This window comes from Pavona decussata, unplaced genomic scaffold (genome assembly GCF_977016875.1).
Source record: "Pavona decussata unplaced genomic scaffold, jaPavDecu1.1 SCAFFOLD_260, whole genome shotgun sequence".
Taxonomy (NCBI): domain Eukaryota; kingdom Metazoa; phylum Cnidaria; class Anthozoa; order Scleractinia; family Agariciidae; genus Pavona; species Pavona decussata.
The window spans coordinates 2252399-2268716 of NW_028145663.1; the positions used below are offsets into that span (position 1 = coordinate 2252399).

Consider the following 16318-nt stretch of genomic DNA (forward strand, 5'->3'; position numbering starts at 1 on the left):
GCTAATTGCAAAGTTTTTCGTGTGGAAATTGGTTTTGTTTGCATTTGAATGAAAACTAATTCTTATAACAAAAACTATGCTTTAAGCCTCGCTTTCATAATGGGGTTCAAAGCAACTTTGAAATGGCCTAATGTTCACTGCTTACGTGAATTGATATTTCGATCTCTCGCATAAGAATTTTTTTTTTGTTTAACCCCATATCGGTTAAATTTACTCTTTCCTTATTGGTTCGATAACTTTTGAGTAAGTTTGGACGTTTTTTTCGTGGTTTTAAAGAAATGGAGAAAACCGAGATAACGGATCCAAGATGGCGGCTGTGCGAAACAAATGACGCAATTCTCACGTGAGTTGCCGTTATTATGCCATTTTTAAACGCACTATACCCCCTCTAAGTCCCACTGTCATGGTTCTATTATGATATTGAAGTTACGAGAGGGCAACGTTATCACGCCCTACCATCCTCCGTTCCCCACACAACCCCGCACCCTGGGCTAAGGAAGTCAAAACAAGCCCATACTAAATAAGGCTACTGGTGCAAATCTAGTCCCGTATCATTGAGCGTGGCTTGCATGACAGAGCACTATAATGTATGAAAAAATTTGTTTGGTCTCTTTTTCTTACTAGAACCAAGACCAACGACGCAAGAAAGCGAGGGAAATAGAACAGCCGCATCATCGCAAATACCTTTAGTCCCGGAATCCCTGGGACCAAGGAGTACGTTCAGTCTTATTTCCTCGAGTAATGTAGGAGACAAGTTTTCTGAATTGTACAAAGCAGTACAGACTCCTTCTTTGTTGGTCAGTAGCTCTACAGTACATCATTCGTATTACTCAATATTCTCAACAGATTATTCCGCGTCAACTACGACAAGTAAACAAGAAATTCACAAAGAAGAAACAAACGTTAAACCGAAGGAACGTGCCTCAGAAACAAGATATGACATGTCTACGTCATCAGTCCAGAGCACATTGCATTATTCTAGTACGACGTCTTCTTATTCGGCGATGAGAGAAGACAAAACTGGTTACGCAAGCAACATGGTGAAGGCGTCTATCTCGCCCAGTATCTCAAAGGCTGTACTAATTGAGTCTTCCGATCATGACCATTCTTCTTTGGCTGATAAGCAAAACGTGACGACTTTACTTATGGACCAAAGTAAGGTTACTCCAAGGGGTATTGAACTTAGCCGCACGTCAACAGGATTTCTTTCCACTACACCAAGCACTAATATCTTTGCTCAAACACGAGTCGTTACTATTCCAGTTGTTAAACCATCCCCGGTATTGATGCACCACCTTACCATTACAAAGCGGCCTCAACTTTCAACGCATTCCACCGAACTAGTTACTGTACAGAAAACTGGCGAAAGTCTTCTGTTGGATAGAATTAGTTCACAGACAATTTCTGGTTCTCTTTCTCGAACCAGCTCTTCAGTTAGCGACAGAAAGACACTTTTGAAATCAGTTGCCAGTTATACGTCAAGGTCATCTATGGTGTTTGGGGATACAACATCACATAAACATAGACATTTGGTATCTAGTTCAGACGACAAGGAAGGGCATTCGCCAGCCAGTTATCCCGTTTCTTTATCAGATGACAAGGGTGTTGCAAGACAGTATTTATCAACCACTAAAGCTTCACCAGTACTACCATCAACAAGCGGTATATTTTGGCTGGAGAATTCGGTTATATCTTCAGAATTACATGTAAAGACTGCTGATAACACATTAGCATCAGCTAAGTCACATTCCAGAGAACCAATGAGTAAATCTAATATCCCTCTGACACCATATCCTATGATATCACTTGTGAACACGCATTCCGTTATGATCGCGACACCACTTTCTGAGTTGAAGAAAACTACTTTATTAATAAGTCCCCCTTCACTGGGCACTGTTAAGAAAAATTCGACAATCGAAAGCTCTCACATTGGGCTTTCGTTGCGATTCCTTGGTTCAGACAATTCCTCGATCGCTGCCGGTACAATTATGTTGGAAACTCTATCTTTGCAGCCAACGATTAAGCTTAGTGCAACGATACCTACGTCACAAGCGGTCAAAACTTCAGAACAATCGCCAGCTTCAATTGGACCTAATCTCACAACACCAGTGGGTAACCAATCACATTTCTTACTGAGCAAGTCCGCCCTCGTGCGATTGAATCAAACTGTGATCAAAGACTCCTTGTCGAAAACAAGTGCTTCAGTGGGAGCACAATTATTATTATCACCGTCGATGATTAGTTTTCAGACTTCCGCTGTGACTAAGAGACGTAGTCAGTTCCTCACTCCATCACCATCGCGGTTATTCTTTTCAACGCGGCAAATTGCTGGTATAAAACATGAACCCATAACTAGTTTATCGTTAAAACAGTCTCTACTATCATCGATAACAAACATCGAGATCCCAGAACTATCTTCAACTCAGTCTCCTATTGAGGAATCATCAATACCTTTGACCAGGATCTTCAATTCTTCCATCACGGCACAAAGACAACCTCTTTCTCACAGGACAGCAGCAGCCAGTCTCTCATCGAGTCAACAAGTGATTTCGTCATCGTCTCTTAAGTTTAGCTTATTACCGAAAGAAAAAGTAGTGACCATCAATACGGAGCCAGTTACAGTTGCGTCGTTTGGGCTACAAATGCTATCACCTAAATCTTCACAGTTAAGATCATTAGTGAATGAAACTATGACGACGAACTTTGATTCGTTATCAAGGTTGTCAGCAAAAACATCCATGATAGGTTCAATGCCTTCGCGTACTAAATCATCCCTGAAAAAAGCAGATACCAGCCAAAGAGTTTTCCTGGCAACTTCGTCGTTAAGGCAGTACGTAAATACATCACCATTGGCTTCAGAGCTGAGCTCAAGACTGTTACAAGAAACCATAACAGAACACGTGACTTATTTTATATCAAGCTCGTGGTCTACGAAATCCATGCCTCCTTCGACGTCTTATCATACTAGTTCAGCACTTAAACAAGAATCATTTACTGTTGAAATGGAACCTTTGATAAGTTCGTCGTCAGAACAACGTAATCCACCATCAAAGCCTCTGAATTTTAGCTCAGCATTGGGGAGAAATGTTAGGACAACGCATATGTATTCTTTGTCAGGGTCTTCGTCCAGAGTATCCTTACATTCTGAAATGTCTTCCCATGAAAGATCAGCGGTATCTGAAGGAACGTTTAGCAGCCAAATGGCGCCTTTGTCGAGGTTATCGTCAAGGCCTTTACAGTTCAGCTCAGTAGCGGAAGAAAAAGTCATATCATCACCGATGGGTTTTTCCACAAGTTTGTCACCAACAAAACGTGTGCCACCATTAGTGTCATCGTGGCTTAGCTTAGTTGTAACTAAAGTGATATATCCAACAGCAGGTTTATCGTCAAAGACAAGCATGCTATCGACAACGCGCCGTGAACAGGAAGAAATCACTACTACCAGCCATTTTGCAGGGTCTTTGTCCAGTGTATCCTTATATTCGTTAATGCCTCCCCATGATAGATCAGCAGTAATTGAAGGAGTATTTAGCAGCCAAATGGAGTCTTTGTCAATATTATCGTCAAGGCCCTTACATTTCAGCTCAGTAGCGCAAAAAGAAGTCATATCATCACCGTTGGGTTTTTCTGCAAGTTTGTCATCAACAAAACGCGTCCCACCATTAGTGTCATCGTGGCTTAGTTTATCTCCAGCCGCAGTTGTAACTAAAGTCATGTATCCAACGGGAGCTTTATCGTCAAAGAGACGCATGCTATCCACAACGCGCCATATACAGGACGAAGTCATTACCACTAGCCAGTTTGCAGCAAGTCCATCTTCAAGCCAACTTAAGTTGTCATCAGATATTCCACAGATTATCTCAGCACGGAATAAAGACACTTTTTCAAAGTTCACTGTTTCCGTCACGCGTTCGTCGCCAAGAGAACACCTGCCATTGTCCTTGGCGACTTCGTCATCAGAGACACATGGGTCATTTTCAATGTTTCCACGTTTAAATAAAAGCAATATACAGAAGAGGACCACAAGCCAAATGTTTTCTATGAGAAGTATTTCGTCAAAAAAGAGCATGCCACCACCGACGCCTTTAAGCTTGGCACTTAGCAAAGTCGAGGCCAGTGATTTGTATTCTGCATTACGTTATTCATCTAGGCAATCTAAACAGTCTGCAATAGTTACCTCAGTTTTGAAAAGAAAACCTTTGACCAAGTATACTGATGCTTTGAAACGTTCTTCATCAAGTCAACCCATTTCGCCCTTAAAGACCGTACATTATTCTTACACGTCAGCAGAACAAACCATTTCTTTTCACTCTACCCCTACTCTGAAAGCGGAAATTATTTCAAAGCATACGGATTTAGGTACACAATTGTTTTCAGGGCAACATACGTTAAAATCAGTGTTTGGGCCCTTTAACTCATCATTGAAGGGAGGAACGATTATCAAGTACACTGGTTCAGTAGTGAGTTTGTCTGAAAGTCCATCGTTGTCTTCAATAAGAGAAGTCGCAACCAAGCAAATGGGTTCTGGTTCAAATTCCTCGCTAAGGCAGCTTATAACATCATCAAAGTCTACACAGTTGAACTCGGAAGTAGCCATTACTTCGTATTTGGATTCTTTAACAATTTCAAGGCAGAAGAGTAGCACGCAATCATCAATGTCTCCGCCTTCAAGCCAAGCGAGTGAAACAGGAGCCTTGACCATCAATATGGGTTTTGTAGTAAGTTTATCGTCAGCGTCAGACAAAGCATTTTCTGTGCATCATAGTTCAGCACCGATCAAGCACATGGATTCTATGAAAAGTTCTATGTCAAGGCAAGGTATGTCGGCGTCACTATATCTGCAGTCTACCTCAACCTTAATTGAGGGCACCTTGGCAAGCGAGATCTACTCAGCAGTAGCGTTGCTGTCAAGGAAACATATCTTAGCATCACCTTCTCATTTTAGCCCTTCGTCTTCAAAGAACGTGACCAGTCACGTGTTTCATCCAACATTTTCGCTGTCTATACAGCCCATTATCTCACCAATGTCAATGAACAGAAGCCCCACACATAGAGGACAAACTACAACTTCTGCTCTATCTTCCCATTTTAGTTTGATAGCTATTCAAGCCGTGACACCTTCAACATCTTCAAGTTTTATCTCAAACGCAAAAGCCACATCGAAGTCTGAGGATTCCTTAACTAGCCCGATCTCAATTCAGCCTACGCCAACTATAAAATCTTCATATTGGAGCTCAACCATTACAGACAAAGCCTTTGCTGGCTACATGGGTTCAATTGCATCTCCTCTCACAAAGTATCACTTGCAGTCCTCATTTCATCCGCAGTTTGTTCCAGGCTTGAAACAAGAGAAAAAAACATTTAAGGGTTCCCTAGTAAGCGTTTCGTCATCGCAAGCCATGAAAACGTCAGGTTCGTTGTCTTTTAGTTCGAACGTGAGACAAGAAACCTTGTCGGCAGAAAATCACCCAACAACCACAGAGGATTCCTCATTAATTTCGTCTTCAAAACATGATAGGCTATCTTCAAATTCTGTGTATGCAAGCTTAGAAGGGGGAGAAGTTATGTTTAGTCATAAGGATTTATCATCAGGTTTTTTGTCAAGCAGTACGTATTCTGAACAATCATTAATGCCATCGCATTTTATCTCATTCTCGAGAGAAGTTGTGAGCACCCTTTTGAATTCATCAGCGAGTTCATCGCCAAGGCCACCAATGCCATCATTTTTGCCTGCGCATCATAGTTCACCCATACAAGACAAAGAAATGACCAGCGTTGCGGGATTAGAATCATTGTCGTCCTCAAGGCCACTAGTGCTGTCATCAGTGGTTTTGCGTCTGAGTTCAACACTGGAAGAACGGGCATCAATCAAGCAAAGGGACTCCTCTTTAAGTTCGGCGTCGAGACAACACCTGCCATTATCTGTTCCTAGACGGGAAAGTTTAATGAAGCAGGACACCAAGACGAGACAAATCAATTTGTTAACAAGTTCATTCCCAAAGCAAACCATGCCACTGGCAATGTCCACTTCTTTAAGTGTGCCGGAGAAAGCAGCCATGACCAGCCTCCTCCCTTTCCTGAAAACTCCTGTCCTAGATACCTTAATGAGTTGGAGAAGAAGTGAAACCATGACACTTTCAATATCTCTGAGTTTTGTCTCACAAGTAAAAGCCATGCAAACGCACGACGATTCCTCTACTAGCCTGACGTCAATCCAACCCACTAGATCTGCAATATCTTCACATTTGAGCCCAAAAATTACCGACGAAGACCTTGTAAGCCATGTGGATTCAACTAAAAAGTCTCTCACAGGGCATCACATACAGATATCATTGTCTCCGCAGTTTATGTCGGACCTGAACCTTAGCACAAACTCACTTGAAGCGTCCTTAGTAAGCGTCTCTTCATGGCAAGCCATGAAAACTTTAGATTCTTTGTTTTTGAGTACAGCAACGACAGAAGAAACCATTGCTAGCCACAAAGCATCACTACAAACTTCGCCGAAAGAGAAACGCACAACCACAACCGAGGATACCTCAGGAAGTTCGTCTTTAAGACATCACGTGCTGTCTTCAGTCTCCGTGTATACAAGCGTAGCGGTCGATGAAGAAGTTGTGTTAAGTCACAAAGATTCATCATCAGGTTTATTATCAAAAAAACCCGAACAATCATTAATGTCACCGCCCTTTAGTTCATCTCCGAGAATCGGTATTAGCAGCCTTTTTGATTCGTCGGCAAGTCCATCGTCAAAGCCGCTCATGACATCATCATTGTTTGCGCATTATAGTTCACCTCTACAAGATAAAGCCATGACTACCGTTTTGGAATTGCAATCTAGGCCAGTAAGGCTGTCATCGATGGCTCCGCGTTTACGATCACTACTGGAAGAAGGAACCACATCTACACAAATGGGCTCCTTTGGAAGTTCATCTTTGAGACAAGGTATGTCATCTTCCGTTGCAAGCCCACAAATGTTATCATCACCAGCATCATCATCGTCGTCGTCGTCGTTGTCGTCGCTTTTATCATCGCCGACACCATCCTTATTGCCATCAGCATCGTCATCGTCCTTGTCGTCGTCGTCGTCGTCGTCGTCGTCGTCGTCATCATCATCATCATCATCATCATCATCAACAACAACAACAACAACATCATTGTCCACGCTTTTTAACTCATCAATAACAGAAGAAATCGCAACAAACAGTATAGATTTATTTACAAGTCCCCCATCCACGCAATCCTTACCTTCATCAATGTCTGTCTATTTACACCCTTCTATGGCAACAGGAGGAATGACTCCAGAGGTGAAGCTCGTGACGCAACCTTTGTCTAAGCGACGCATTCCATCTTCAGCATCGCCACACGTAAGTTCCACAATGAAAAAAGTCACTGCAACAAATTTGGGTTTAGTAGTAACATCCTCAACTACGCACCTCTTGTTACCTTCAATTTCTCCGCATTTAAAATTATCAGTAAAGTCAAAAAGCACGACCACGACTGTAAAAAGCTTTACTTCAGCTTTGTCAAAGGAACCTACGCGATCTCCTGAATCCTTGCACCTAAGCTCAGCAATAGAAGATGAACCATTGGCCAGCCATATGCACTACTTGGTGAATTCGTCGTCACAAGAGTTCGTAATAGCATCAAAAGTTGTGCAAGCAATTTCAACAGTGATAGGCGAAGTCACAGCCAACCGTATTACAGTTTTGTCAAGTGCATGGCTAAGACCACCTATGTCATCATCCATGAAACCACAGAGGGGCTACAGAATGAAAGATCAGGAAGGGAGAAGCAAAATGCTTTCTGCAACAAGGTCAACGTTGATGATAGGCGCGACAACAATATTTCCGCAATTAATTTCCGTACCAACGGGTTCTAAAACCACTATTAAAGATTTGTTAGCTACCTCTTTCTCAAGGCAAGTCATGGTTTATTCAATGAGGCTATCGTTAAGCTCAGTAAAAAGAGAGGAAATGATGTTCCCGAATTTGGATCATTTTACAACTTCGTCGTTAGCACATCCTAAGGTATCAATTAGACCTACTTATTTAAGACCTATAACTAAAAAAGCTACTTCCAGCCAGCCAAATACAAGGACTGTTCAGTTCTCGTCTGTACTGCAAGAAGACCCTGTGTCCAGCAATATAGATTCCTCGTCAATGTCGCTGTTAATACAGCCCATGTCATCAGCAGTGTTACTTCACTTAAGATCATTACTGAAAGAAACTTCAGCCTCTCCTGTGGTTTCCTTCGCAACAGTTTCGTCAAGGGAGCCTATGCGATCGTCATTGTCTCCTCGGATAGGTTCAGCGTTGAAAACAGAATCCTTTGCCAACCTTGCCGACAGCCTACCAAGTTCGTCTTTACGAATTTCTACATCATCATCATCATCATCACCATCATTGCCTCGGCATTTAACCTCATCCGTAGACGAAAAAATTACGACCAGCTCTGTTTACGGCTTTCAAATGTCTTCATCATCTAATTCTTTGCAGTTTACCAGAACACTTGGAAAAGAAGTCATGACAAGTCATCCTAGTTCATCATCGAAAGGAGAAGCTACCGCGACCAGTATGGTTTTCTCAACAACGTCATTATTAACACGGCCCATGGAGTCATCAGGGACGCCGTACATCAGTTCATCATGGAAACAGGAAGTGCAAACCACTTATTCAGATCCCTTGCAGTCTCCGCAGATTACTTCAGTATTGAAAGAAAAAGTTTTCAGGGGTCTTGTGACATTTTTGCCAAGCTCTTCATCAAGGCAACCAAGACAGTCAACATTGTCTCTACCTTTTAGTTCGGCACTGAACGAAAAAGAAAAAGATACAATCCTCAAAAGGACTTCCACAGTACCTTTATCGTTAAGGCTACTCTCTCCAACGCCAGTGTCTTCCCATTTTGGTTCATCACTGAAAAAAGAATCTACAACTAGCCCTACGGACGTTTTGTCAAACTCGCCGCCAAGACAAACCACGCAGTTACCAACTGTGATGGACTTCTTCGCGGCTAAGTTATCAACGCAGCCCACATCCGCAGTGGTAGGTTCTTCAATTAAAAATGGTTCCATTACCAACTTTGAAGACTACCTATCAAGTATGTCTTCAGTATCTCCGCATTTAACCACTTATAAGTTTTCCGTGGTAATTTCATCGTCACTCTTGCCGTTTTCAAGTTTGTCAATGAAAAAAGTCGTATTTGCCAGTATTTTAGGGTCCTTCTCAAGATCGTCGTCCAGGGAAGGTATAAAATCGTCCATGCCTGTAGATTTAAACTTAGCAGTGAAAGAAGATACGATCACAGGCCACACGCATTCTGTGATGCCATCTGTGGTAACACTCAAGAGGTCAACACCTACAGCCACCTCCTTAGTTTTTAAGTCTTCCACTTTTAATAAAGGAGTTGAAATTCGTACCTCAAAATCGTCATTTACGCAACTCAGTAGACCTTTAACACATTACCAAGAACTTTCACCAAGCTCGCAGAGTTCTTCAGGGGTGTTGCTGGAAAACGTAGCTGTAACTCCATGGTTTACAACGGATAAAAGAATTTCCAGCTCCTTGGAAGAGCCTGGTGTATCTCTACCTATGTCTTCAAGCAATATAGAACAACATATAATGACCACCACAGGACAAACTTTAATCATGTCTTCAACATTAGAAGCAGAATCAACCAAACTTGACTCATCGATCTTAACGTTAGCGTCAGCAAAAGAAAGTATAGCAACAACTCGTGGATCTTCTTTTAAAGAGGAAACAAGTAAGTGACCACTTAGATAAAGATACATTAGATATGGGAAATAGTAGAATCCGTAATTGCATTTTTCTATTCTGGGGTACGTTTTTCCGATGTTCCGATAACTTACCTAGACAGATAACTAGTTCTGAAATCCGTCTTAGATCGATTTGCGGTAATTTTCAGTGAACGCCTGCCCTTCTCTCCCTTAAAAGTTGAAAATTACTCAATCGAAATGTTTTAGCTTCTTTATCCCATACCAAAGATGGAATTTTTTTTTTTTTTTGAAAGAAAAAGCGATCATTGTCTCAACATCTTGCAACGCATTCAAATACACACAGATTGCACTTCTTCACGCTAGCTCTTTCATTACAGTACAGCATACTTGTACATTTGCTTGAAAGATTCTCTACTTTTATTACCTTGTCTTACATACAAGCTCCAGGATCAGTTTGATGTTGCTTCTTATTGCCCAAAGAAAGGCATGCAGCCACTTAGGAACGAAGAATTAGCCATTTGAACCACAATTGCATGATTAAGGATCATTATTAGTAATTTTGGTTCTAGAATTGATGTTTGTGTTCCTGAACAAACTCGCTATTTACAATGGGTTATTAGGGAATTCGAAGTGGTCAGACGTACTATACTCGAACAGGACCCACCAAAATACAAAATAGATGCTATCTCTGTCTGCAACCCCCTTCCTCAACCAGTGAAAGATGGTGTCTCAATTGCATAGCCACCCCTCCATCCAGCAGTAAAAAATGACCATGAGATTCTATCCTCACCCTTCTTGTTTATCTACCAATACTGACTCTTGCTAGTCGAATAATTCTGTATCAACTCAGATTTTAAATCTAATAAATCTTTGTCGGTAATCTTTATGAGATAGGTGGTGTCTGCAATAACCCCCTACCCCAGACAAGGTGGGTTATCCTCGAACAAACTTGTTATGACCAGTTCTCTTAAAGACTTACAGATTCCGCTGCACTAGATTTCCATTCAAACAAGTTAGGTTCCTAGTTTCAAGACCAATATTTGACGATGTACTTTGTTGCAAAACAAAAACAAAGGTGGGAATATCTGACTACTCATGTCACACAAAATAAAGTCGGTAATCAACGAGACAGAAAGCACCAAGAAACTTCACCTCCTAATCATTCATTTATTTTTCTAGGGGGAGGAAGGGGTGTTAGATTTTACTGAATTCTTTTATTCACTATTTTCCCCTTAATAATTTCTCTAATTTTTTTCGTCTGTGAATCGAAACCACTTTAAACGTATTGGGTAAATTTAAAGATTGCCAAGAAAATCAAAAGCTGGAAATCAGTGATAGTAAAAAATTATTTGTTTTAAATTTGAATTGCAGATACTTCTCTCATCAATTCGCTTATACAGAAACCCACAACATCACGTGACACGGCAGCAACCTCTATTGCGCATGCACCAGTAACTGATGCAACAACTGAACCATCAGTAGCAACGCCTCCTGCTGTAGGTGGGTTGTTGAAAAGAATTGCATGTTCGTTCTTTAGAAGCTTATGTCAGTATTGTGGTGATATATTTCAACTGATTATTTTGTTATACACGCGAGGCCTGCCGTCTCTACATTTTGGATCCCCTCTGATCGACACAAGCTACACGGTCCGTCACGTTTTCGTCAGAAAACGGCTGTTAATAAATAATGGTCCTTTTATGTTTTTCTGCACTAGTGTACTTTTGTCTAGTATCTTTGGATGCATGGAAACAGGGTGCAAGGTAGAAAATTTTATAAGCTCTGTGTCTCATAGTCACCCGAAGCTAACTATGATTCCATTGTCCTTCAGTAAGTCACTTGAAATTTTTGTCTTATTTTTAAAGAATATTTTTGCTCTGAGCGAAAAAACGTGCAATAGTTATAATAAAACAGGGCCTGACCAATGGATGAAACAGATAATCAACAAGACTTGATGGCAATCGATAATAATGATACCAATTAATAGATTGATAATGATGATCAATGATCACATGATGCTCAAGGTTTTTGCAATCATTGATTTTAATAGATTATCAATTGTCATCCGTTATCTTCAATACCAATGAATCAGTTAGTTGACGTCAACTGTAATCGATTGCTTACCATTATGATGGCGGTGTGCTCTAGAATAAGTCAGTTACAGAATGTTCATAACTGATTTTTTTTTTTAACACAGAACAGTGCACTCCATGCGAGAATCGTATGAGAAGAACCAAAGCTTATTGCGCAAGTGATTTTGGTGAGGGAATTGAAATTCACTAAAATGCAAATGATTTTTTTTCCTTAGATCTCATCAATTAGCCATTACAGTTGTTCACCAAACAGGACCATGGATAGACCATGTTCTACCATGATTTTACCATGTTTGATCACGGTTCACAACCATCGTCAACCATGGTTTGGCAATGGTATGACCATGGTCTGGCCATGGTCAACCATGAACGTTAAATTGCACGGGTTCACCTGTAGACCGTGTTCCTTTACTGGTGTTTGTCACTTTATGTTTAATTTTGGCGCGTTACTGAAGTTTTGGGAAAATCAAGAAATACAGTACAAGATTGCGGATCCAAGATGGCGTCTAGTTGGAAATTATGACATAATTCCCACGTCATATGATGTCATCACTTCTTGTTGCAGACCTCGAAGGAAACAAGATACATATTAACTTGTTTAGTTACTGCACCCAATAAATGCTTGAAGAGCTCTTTTAACGTAACATGGCAAATTTAACTCTGGGCTTAAGATAATCTCAAATTTAAGTTTAAAATGAAAATGATTAATTTGTACTTAAAGAGTTTATTCAACTTAAATACATGGTCGAATAAATTCCTTACCGAAATCGGCGAATAACTCCAAACAAACCCAACGGAAAGCAGTGAACTTCAGGAGGTTTTGTTGTTACTGCTGTTATCTTTTTGTTATCGTTTGTTTGTTTGTTTGTTTTTTATTCCGTTCGTTTGGTGTTTTGGTATATGTGCGTATTTTTTGTTCTTCAATGTTAAGTAACTAATGTGGATATGATGTTGCCCAATGCAATTTGCTTATTGATTGTACTGCAGTGGTTCACGTCAAGATTTTGACCGAGGCCATCAACGAGGTTTCTCTGGATACTAACTACAGAGTCACAGTAATTCACTCATTTAAGATGACCGCTACCTTAACAACGTTGAGAAGTGTACGGATACTAAACAACCTATGCCACTGTCCCCTTCTACTACCTGGCAAAGAGTACCTTCTAATGGGCAAGTTGATCGTGCGTGCGGGCTTAACCAAGGCCATAGCTGTGATCAGTCGAGATAGTTACGTTGAGGATTGGAGAGAATCCATGATACGAAGGCTACCGGACTTGAAGAAACGTTGCCCACTGACTACAACGCAGATGACAACACTTGTACCAACAACCCCTAAAATTATTGAAGGTATGTGGAATGATGTAGACATTTCTAGCAACCATGCCTTCCCTAGGAGTGCAAAAGAAATGTTCAAATGACCCTCAGAAGTTTCCCGAAATGAAGACAAATAGACCGCAAACTCGTAAACCGGTTTTAGCTGAGGTTGTTGGAAGAAACAACTTGCCAGTACTACCGCTATCATATACTGCTTTGTTCTTTGAATCTACCATCTGATTAGGCATGACTATTTTATGTTGATCACGAAAAAATTCAGGCAGAAAAGAGATGGTTTGTCGCCAATTTCGAAATCAGCTAAGCAGACCTCATTAGATAAAGTAATGCCCTTGATTGGGCTTTTCGGATGACTGGGCTGTTGACTTCAGCAAGTTACGTTTGTCAAACACACTTTCTTTTTTATTTGTTGTTTGTTTACTTGGCTGTGAATCCCGACAGGTAAAAAAGTTCTATCAACAACTGAAGGAACAATAACTGAAGCAACTACTGAAGTGGCAAGTGAACCACCTATCTTGCTTTCAACAACATCAACAAAACCAGGTAAGTGGATAACCTTGAACCACTTTAAGAGTCATTGTCTGAGAAAACCAGGCAGAGGTGAAAGATGGGGGTCGGCCGATTTCCTTCAAACTTTCACCATTTAATGTCTGTCCGAAATGATAATGAATGATGCTATTTAGCAATTCTCCTGCCGTTGCGTTTCGTAGTTTGACCACCCCCCCTGGTTTTGACTCTCACTGACCCTGATGTCACGCAAAATATATGCAGAATTTGAAGGTCAATAAAATATATTTCGCGTCATTTCTGGGGACTCATATCGATTGCTTGTATTGTTTACCGTCTAAAAAACGTTGTTAACGGAAAATATCCCGACTTAACCTTAAACTTAATTTTTTATAGAATTTTGAAATTTCCTTGCGATCGCAAAAATGTCTTGGGCCAAATGTGAGGCAATTTCGAAACGGTTTTTCTCAGAGGTGCGGCGTTCCTTTCCGAAAATTTCAAGATATATTTTAAGCCAAACATCTGTTCTCCCAAAATCAGCAAACTCTAACTTGAGCCATTAAAATGCGTTTGCATGAGCCACGCTCGAAGTCAAAGATTACTCGGTATTTTTGCTAATAAAGTTCCACAGCGGGTTTTTCTTTATTTCATCTTCTTCTTCTTTTTTTGTTTTTTATTTTGGGTTTTTGGATAAGCTCGATGAAACTATCTTGACTCTCCGAGGTAGAACTTCCCTGAAGATTTAGTTGAGTGTCGCTTTGGACAGGAATAACATCAAATTGGTGTTAGCTCACACTTGATTTGATAAAGCGTGACATGTCACGGTAAATGGCAATTTTGTCAAACGTCATCATAAACAGAACACATTTCCCGCTTCTTTTAACATTTCCATTTTAAACTTGGTAACAGCAAGCTTTTCCCTGATACTAGATGAAGTCTTGGAGTCAGTCTGTTGTCGATAATTGTTAACTAAAATAAAAACAGCGACAAATACCTGTGAAACTTGCCACGGCAAGAGAAGCTTGATGACCGAACCTCCGGTATGTTCGTTACATAACAGACAATTGAAAGAACAACTAATCTTTCTTCTGTAATGCGTTGGGTTCCGCCATGGATCTGAAGTGCTCTTTCTGGTCTGTGGATTCGTCTTGCTATCCTGTACACGAGATATTGAATCGCATTTCGTCAGTCCTGGTTTGGGAAGCAAGCGTGGCGCGATGGGTTCAAAGATCTCCGAAGCCGATTTGATTCTCAACAGAGCAGGTAAATTTGATGTCCCTGGAGACGAGAAGAGAGGAATGGCTGTTTGCCCCAGACATCGCAGGCACCTTACAACAGACTGGACCAGCCAAAAACGGACTATGTGTTGCCACCCAAGTCATATTAAAGGGACAACGAAAGCCGGGGTAATACACAAACCAACCCGACGAGTAAATGCCAAGATGCCACAAGGCATTTTTGAGCTGCATAACGCTGTTGTTCCCATCGGTTCAGGTTCGTTTTATGTTAACTGACAGACTGCATACAAGACTCATTCAAAAAATATCAACAACATAGTACTTACGGCCATGGGAACCGAACCGAACGCGAAGTTTGGCACATTTGTTTTGTTTACATTTGTATACCTCCCAACTTTTTCGGAGTCAAATGCGTGAGATTTTTGTCTCGTCATGACCAGGATTTCCGAAAACGTCCGAGCCACTTCCGAAGATTTCCGACGATTTTCCGAACGTTACCGAAAATGTCAGAAGATATTCCGACGACCCTTGAACACTTGTGATTCGGGACAGATTGTAGACTTTTGAAAGCTTTTGGAATTGTTATAAAGAGCGAAGAGATAATATAGCAAATCTGAAAGGAAATTAAGTTTTTTAAGAACAACTCGTCCGGATTTGAGTCAGGCGTGAGAAATTGTCCTCGATGCGTGAGATCGATGTCTTTAGTCTGCTCACGCATAATGCGTGAGAGTTGGCAGGTATACATTTGTTCCGCGGAGTCGTAATGCCGCCTCAAAATTAGTCGTATCACAGGGCAACCAATCTTAACCTCCCATGCTAGCTATTATTTTTGGATATAGTTTAAAAACAGCTTTTAGTTGCAATTTGGAATAAAGGCGGAAAACATTCTACCTCATTAAAGTGTTTCTCAAATATATATTCAATATTTCATATTCATCAGAAGAAACTAGTTTTGTTTTATACCAAAAATACATTCCTTGTAAAAAAAAATGACAGCAGGATTGGCATGAGCTTTCTTCTGATGGATATGAAATATTGAATATATATTTGAGAAACACTTTAATGAGGTAGGATGTTTCCCGCCTTTATTCCAAATTCCAACTAAAAGCTGTTTTTAAACTATATCAAAATACAAAAGCTAGCATGGAAGGTTAAGATTGGTTGCCCTGTGATACGACTAATTTGAGGCGGCATTACGACTCCGCGGAACAAATGTGCTAAACTTCGCGTTCGGTTCCCACGGCCGTAAATGCTATGTTGTTTATATTTTTTAAATGACTCTAGTATGCAGTCAGTCAGTTAACATAAAAGGAACCTGAACCGATGGGAACAACTGGAACAACAGCGTTATGCAGCTCAAAAATGCCTTGTGACATCGTCCCTTTAGATATGACTTGGATGGCAACATATAGTCCGTT

General features: G+C 40.7%; 1 protein-coding gene across 4 annotated transcripts in view; it reads left to right on the forward strand.

The window, feature by feature from the left end:
- LOC146456273 (uncharacterized) overlaps positions 1–16318 on the forward strand; it is a 37570-nt gene that overhangs the window by 10529 nt on the left and 10723 nt on the right. For 2 of the 4 annotated variants that reach the window (XM_085093308.1, XM_085093309.1), the window contains exons 12-16: positions 625–9759; positions 11105–11233; positions 11928–11990; positions 12811–13170; positions 13597–13698. In XM_085093308.1, the coding sequence (XP_084949434.1) occupies positions 625–9759; positions 11105–11233; positions 11928–11990; positions 12811–13170; positions 13597–13698 (9789 nt within the window). Of the gene's footprint in view, positions 1–624; positions 9760–11104; positions 11234–11927; positions 11991–12810; positions 13171–13596; positions 13699–16318 lie in introns of those variants that run through there. The other 2 variants (XM_085093311.1, XM_085093310.1) reach the window with 2 other exon arrangements.